Below are 7,050 nucleotides of genomic sequence, written 5' to 3' on the forward strand. Positions count from 1 at the left end.
GAGTCCAACCGTCAACCCAACAACACCATGCCCACTAAACCACGTCCCTACTAAGTGCCACATCTACACATCTTTTAAATACTTCCAGGGATGGTGACTCAACCACTTCCCTGGGCAGCCTGTTCCAGTGCTTAACCACTCTTTCAGTAAAGAAATTTTTCCTCATGTCCAATCTTCAAAGGTGTGTTCAAAGATATTTTTGCCACAGTATTGTGGAAGATATGGGGCCAGTTAGCTCTACTCAGAGCAGGTTGGTTGTTTTCAGCTCATGTCCCTGTGTTGGAAGATGTCTCTTTCTTTCTATCACCTGCTTGCCAAGGAACCTGTAAGACTTTCTTATTGTTTTCCAGCACACTAGATACTTTGTGCCAGACTAATCCTTTTGAGAAGAGAGAATGACAGCTGAATGTGCGAATGAGGCTAAAATTAACAAGAGCTTATCTCGCCCCAGTATAAGGGTAGGAAGATTGGGCTTGGGGTGAGAGAAGTCAGTGTTGCACGCTTCCAAAATAAGGTGACCTCTCTGTGACTTCTTTCATTTTTGAGGTGTTTTTTGAAATCATGGTTTAACCCCAGTCAGTAACTGAGCACCACACAGCTGCACGCTCACCCTTCCTGCCCTGCCCCCCTGGTGGGATGGGGGAGAGAATCGGAAGAGCAAAAGTAAGAAAACTCGTGGGTTGAGATAAGAACAGTTTAATAATTGAAATAAAATAATAATAATAAATTGTAATGAAAAGGAAAACAATAACAGAGAGAGAGAAACAAGATGCAGGAAAAACAAGTGACGCAACCACTCACCACCACCTGCCAACTGACACCCAGCTGGTCCCCGAGCAGTGGTCGCTGCCCCCCGGCCAACTCCCCCCAGCTTATATACTGAGCATGACGTCATGTGGTATGGAATATCCCTTTGGCCAGTCTGGGTCAGCTGTCCTGGCTATGCTCCCTCCTCACTTGCAGAGTATGGGAAGCTGAAAAGTCCTTGACTAGTGTAAGCACGACTTAGCAACAAACACCAGTGTGTTACCACATTATTCTCATGCTAAATCCAAAACACAGCACTGTACTAGCTACTAGGATGAAAATTAACTCTATCCCACTGAAACCAGGACAGAAATACTGATTACCTACAGTGTTTTGGCTCTTCTAGTTTCTAATCTGAAATTTTGGCTAAGGCAAGGAAGCTTGCCAGGTGACTAAAGAAGTCTGAATCCAAATTCATTGTTCATACTAGTACACTTTCATCTGAACACTGACGTTCCTGCGATTGAGGCAGGACAAGCTGTGTCCTCTGAGGGTGGATCTGTGACTGGAAGGGGAGAATGTGGTGCATTAGTTCTTCTTTGCTGGATTTCTTGAACAAGCTGCTATCTGCAAAACAGATACTTCTCCTTCTAGCTTTGAACTTAAACAAAGGAGGATTTCTGCCAGCTATATGAATAGCTGACCCCTTAAACAAGATCAGGGGTTTAAGGTACCATACCATGAAATTGAGTAGTAAATATGTATAGCAAGTGTCTCTGTCCTTAATTGAGTTCTTTTCCTGCTGTACAAGAGATCTTCTCTAAATTGACCATCTGCTATATCCCCTTTCCTCCCCAGCTACTCATCTCTTTCTAAATACTAGGTTATGTGGAAACAAAATGAAAGGAGTAGCAGGCCACTTCAGTCCAGTTGCCTGTGTTTAAGTAATAATTATTGTTAATTCAGAGTTGGTGCTGATTGCTCCCATTGTTGGCAACAGGCTGCCATCAGAGAGGCTGGTCATTTGAGTGGGACATGGAGAGAGCCTGAATTTTTCAGTCCTTTCTCTAGTCTCTAAAAACTAGGGGTAATACATATGGAATGGTATATGGAATGGCCTCTCTGAGCCATAACTTCCATGTCCAGGCTTCTATGCCTTATCAAGTAGCATCTGGCAGGCTCCCAAATACATAATAAATATACACATGTAGTATAAATACGATAAACAGCTCCTTCAGTTCAAATTAATATGTGGAGTATATGAAGCTTTCATTTTCTGGAAACAGGCTCCTGAATTTAACTCTCTTTTGGCCTTTGAAGGTAATGTTGGTCTCGTTGCTGGCTGGAGGCATTGGCCTGAACTTGACTGGAGGAAACCACCTCTTTCTCCTTGACATGCACTGGTAAAGAGAAATAAAAGTTCCATTTCAGAAGATGTATGTAGGGCATGCTGTTTGCTTTCTCGCCACATGTATTGTGACTTCTGATATAACTGGGTTAAGAGGCAAGTGTTTAGCTGAGAGTAAGGGCTAATGATTAGTTGTAGAAAAGTGTTTTTACTACAGCCTTCTTCCAAGACACTCTGATTTGTCAGTCCAGTGCTCACCACCATGAAATACAGTTCTGTGGGGGTAAAAAAATAGAGGAGGATAACAGGAATCCAAAGAAGCAAGTATGCAGTGTGTATCACAAAAGGGTACGGGGGACTTGGCAGTCCCTGGCTTCATTTCTTGCAGTAATAAAAATAGTACAGTAATGCCTACAGGGAATTTGTCTTGAAACGAATCGATTGTGTTGAGCATAGTCAGTGATCAGGCATAGCTAGTGTACCTTGGGGTTTTACAGGGCTATGAAAATAGTGCATATGAGCTCATAATGCTTACGTTGTCTCTGAAAGTCAGAATCACAATTTTTCTAACTAAATGTTGCTTGTGGGAACTTAAAAGCAAACTAATGTGTTTCAGTACAAAACTAGCTGCTGAGTAGCAGCATTAAGGAGAAGTTCTACAATATGAAAGTTATGCTAACAAGTATTCCCTGTAACTGTGTGTCAAACAGAACCATTTCTTATGTAAATATTCTTGAGTGAAGGCCTCTTTCAATGGAGTTCGCCTTCCTGCTTCACTCTCCTCACCAGCTACTCAGCTTTCTGTGAGTACTAACTATTGGCCAGAAATATGGGGCTACGTGGAACAGTGGTCTAATTCACACAGCTGACTTTGCGTGGAGTTGTAGCATAGTTCTACCAAGGGCAAAGGGAAATCCGGTCAGGTGAATATTGGTGATCAAGCTAGTAAACGCAAGGTAACCTGGGAGCAGTTTTAGTTCTACAGAGGAAGAACACAGGATGCTCTGGAGGCAGACGAATGAGGCAAGCACAGAGGCTTCGATATTTCAGATATTCCTAAACATAAGCCCTTAAGCTATTTTTTTTTCCCTTGCAGGAATCCTGCTCTCGAGGACCAGGCATGTGACCGCATTTACCGAGTGGGGCAGCAGAAGGATGTTGTGATACACAGGTCAGGATTTTCCTTAGCAGTAAATGAGGCTGTTGCTGCTCATGTACTGAAATGAGGCTGTTGCTGCTCATGTACTGTCTGGCTCTAGTTGGTGAGACAAGGCCTTGGTTTGAGGCTTGTTTCTTTACTTAAAGCTAGGCACAAGGTCTTGACGGTGGGATTGGGGTTTGGGCACGGAGATAAAGAGACCACATGAACGTGTTTCTATGTGGCACTTGCCTGCATGTTGCTGTCCTGATAGCTAGCAGTGGTTTATTGTTTTTCAACCTGTGGTTTAGTGGGAATGTCCTGTTCATTCCTGAGAACAATTCAGGTACTAAGCCATTTCTCTTCTCTTATTGAGTGGAGATTTTTAACTGTGCTCCCTAAGCCTGGACCTTCCTAATATCACTAATGTGAACATATGGAGCGCTTCTAATAAGTGGCAAAGTTGGCTTTTAGAAAAAGCATCTGTAACCGTAGGTACTAAAAGGCTAGCTTAGTTATTGTAAAGGCACAGCAAATTCAAAGCTACTGGAATCTAAAATACTGTTTTGTGTACGATGCTTTTAGTATAATAGGTGCCATCAGTTATCAAGCAATCACTACAGGATTTTGTCACAGAATTACTATTGCTTCAGATGACCAAAGTTGAGGCCTAAAGTGCATCAGACTTTTATTTGAAATGGTATAATATCTGGATATGAGAACAGCTATTTTCTGTGCAAAGTTACGTTTTGTCAGTCACATAATAGGCTGCTAATTTTTAAGTGAGACGAGACTTTGGAAATTTACTGGGGAAGTGCTTATGTAATGCTGACATTTTTTGTTAGCAGCTGAGATGATGTGGCTTTGGTTTTTTTAGGTTTGTCTGCGAAGGAACAGTAGAAGAAAAGATCATACAACTCCAGAGGAGGAAGAAAGTTCTCGCCCAGCAAGTGCTGTCAGGCAAAGGGGAGACCTTTACTAAGCTCACTCTGGCTGACCTCAAAATTCTCTTCGGCATCTAATTATCCTTTAAAATACACAACAGAAAGTTATTTTTATACCTACAAGTAACTGCAGACTTCAACAAAGGACTCCTGTTTTAAGGCGGTCATTTATTTTGAACAAAAAACTTTTTTGTAACTGTTCCAGGAAGAGCAGTTATCAACTTCAGGAATTTGTTTTAATACTGAAATTAGATTGTGTATCCAAAGGTTAATAAAGTTATAAATTAAGCTATTGTTTTAAAACACTTTTGGGTAAATATTAAATATTTGCTTGTTTCTTGGTTTCCTACATATGCTTTTTAGTTAGAAAACTTTCTTTCCTCTTCAGGACAGGAGAAGCACAGGCATAAGTGAAACAAGAACAAGAGAGACAAGTGTGAGGTAGGAAAGTTCAGAGGTTGAGTGGTGAGGTTGGGTGGGCATGAAGGAAGAAAAAAAAAAAAAAATTTTGAGCACGATGCTATAGGATGAGATATAAACTTTAGAATGTATAAGTAACAATTAAGGAAGGACTTAGAGCAATACTTCATTTTCTCTTTTGTTCCTTAGGAGGACTTTTTATATCTAAGTGAAGAAGCATTTCTCTACCCTGCTCAAAGTATTCAAGCAGGGAAGCAGATTTCTGTTATGTTCCTATGAAACAGAACCTGCATTCCTGGTTGTTGTGGTGGTGGTGTTTTTTTCTTCTGAGTATTAAATAGCGTGAGGTTTCCTTAGTGCAAACCTTTTAATGTGTAGGCTATTCTTCCTTAGAAGATGCTTCCATTTTTTAATAGTAGATGAGTTGCAAGTCCTTGATTAATGGTTTGTATTCTCCCTCCTATCAGAAGTGGTATGTGCAGGTGAGTGAAGTTTCTAGGCAAATATTTTTTTATTGGTAGTGCATCTTCCCTGCTTCCATCTCCCTCTGCTGTGTCCCTGGCCATGTCCACTGCACATTCTGGTTTTCTATTGATTACACCATTTCTCTGGGATTTGGCACAGTTCCTGTAAGTACCGTACCAAATGAGGGCCTTTGAAGAGTTTATTTCTAATGCTAAGTGGTAAAGCATGACAAGTTAAGAGTGCGGATAAGAAACTAGATGTTGGTTCCTGTATCGTCATTCCCCGTGGAATAAGATAATAGCATTTGGTAGCCTTTTGAGTGGAGAGAGCTATCTGCAGATCCGTGGTTCCTGTTAGTACAACAGTGTCCTGGTGGAGTACGATACGGCTGTGTTAGTCATTTCTCTTACCTGCCTTGACATGATGTGCAAGTGAAGCTGTGGGATTATTCCAATTTATTGCACAGATACAGGGGCTGGGGGCACAAAAATAGTAATTTGGGTTTTTTGTGTGCATATATCCATAAATTCAGCCATGGTGGAAGTGTCTTGAAAAGCTCTCGGAGCCAAGGAAGGCTGTGCAACTTGGGCAATTTAACCATAATCTCAGTTTGGGGAACATAGCACGCTGCTCACTTGCCTTGCTATGCTGGTTTTCTGGAAAACATATCAGAACATCTGTTCTCTTCCACCAAACAGGAAGCTATGGACTAACTTTCCAAAACTACTTTATTTTGGTTTGAACATTTACATGAGCAGAACTTAGTTTCTTCTCTGGAGTTCATGTGCGCTCTGGTCTGATGACCTCCCCCTTTCCTTGGAGCTCCTGTTAGCCTGGCAGGTTTCCCTCTTTAAGGTGTATTACTAAATACAGTTTAAATCTCTCTCTTGGACGCATTAACCCTTCATTCTGTGTGTCTTCCTTTGGTTGAATGTAACTGTAGCCTCGATGCAGTATCACTGTTAGGTGTATCGGATATTGCCAGGGGGAGGAATTGCTTTTTCTGTTCGAAGTTCTCTCAAGGAAAGGGCTTCAGCCTTTCTTAGGAAACCCAGATAACCAGTGGGCTATGAAGTGACATTCAGCTTAGTTCAGAGAAATTCTGAACCTGAAGGTCTAGCATGTACCTCTTAGATACTGTCTTCTGAAATGGCGAATTAATGCAGCTAAGAGAAGTGAATGAAGAATAGGTGGTTTTGGTATTCAAGGTCAAATTTTTAAAGGAATGTAGGGGGAGGGGGAAGCGGTGGGTTTTGTTTGAGTTTGGTTTGCGCTATCTTCAAAACCGAGCAAAAATACTGCTAAACAACGCTAGCCCATGTGTAACCAGGTATTTGCACCTCACTGCAACACAAAAATATTAGGGCCTTGTTTCTTTACAGAGAAGAATGTTAAGTGTCATAGTGAAGTTTAAGAAGATTGGGGGCTCTTTTTCTACTCCTTTGTCAAAGAGCAGTCTCCCTTTGCCTCTGACTATCCTGAAATCATTTTTTACAGGCTTGTTAGAAGTAAAGCAGAACCCCACTGCCACCTGCTCAGAATTAATGGATGGGAGTGAGCAAGGCCGTGGTGCCTGGTGCCTTCTGTGAGACTCAGCAGTATCCTATGGCCTCTTGGAGAGGACCAAGAGTAGCATTTACCTGTGGTCACTGATGGCGTGACAGAATAGCATCTTATGGTGCTAAGTGGTGTTTAAGGGCGGTGTTTCCATGGGGCAGTTTATATACCGAAGGGCCTGGACGCAGAGCAAACGCTGGAGGCTGTAATGGAAAGCTGGGAAGGTGTGCCACCACGGCATCCCCCTTCCCTAACCCTCGTCCTACGGCAGTAGCTTCCTTTGCCCCCTCCTGCTGCTGCCTCTATGTGAGGTGCTCCCTCTCTCGTTCAGGTGCCAGAAAAAAGAGCGTGTCCTTAGTGTCTGCTCGTAAAGGAAGCCGGCGGGCGGGGTGCACGGGTCAGGGGCTCCCGGAGGCGCAGGCGGGGCGGGG

At 42.5% G+C, this 7,050-nt stretch overlaps 1 protein-coding gene across 1 annotated transcript in view; it reads left to right on the plus strand.

Annotated features, from left to right (window-relative positions):
• Positions 1 to 4,482, plus strand: part of TTF2 (transcription termination factor 2) — a 29,924-nt gene extending 25,442 nt beyond the window's left edge. Inside the window, exons 21-23 of the mRNA XM_009289807.1 lie at positions 2,068 to 2,150; positions 3,192 to 3,266; positions 4,111 to 4,482. Coding sequence (XP_009288082.1) covers positions 2,068 to 2,150; positions 3,192 to 3,266; positions 4,111 to 4,255 — 303 coding nt within the window. The 3' untranslated portion in view covers positions 4,256 to 4,482. The remainder of the gene's footprint in view (positions 1 to 2,067; positions 2,151 to 3,191; positions 3,267 to 4,110) is intronic.
• Positions 4,483 to 7,050: the final 2,568 nt, after the last annotated feature.

This window comes from Aptenodytes forsteri, unplaced genomic scaffold, assembly GCF_000699145.1.
Source record: "Aptenodytes forsteri isolate BGI_AS27 unplaced genomic scaffold, ASM69914v1 Scaffold61, whole genome shotgun sequence".
Taxonomy (NCBI): Eukaryota; Metazoa; Chordata; class Aves; order Sphenisciformes; family Spheniscidae; genus Aptenodytes; species Aptenodytes forsteri.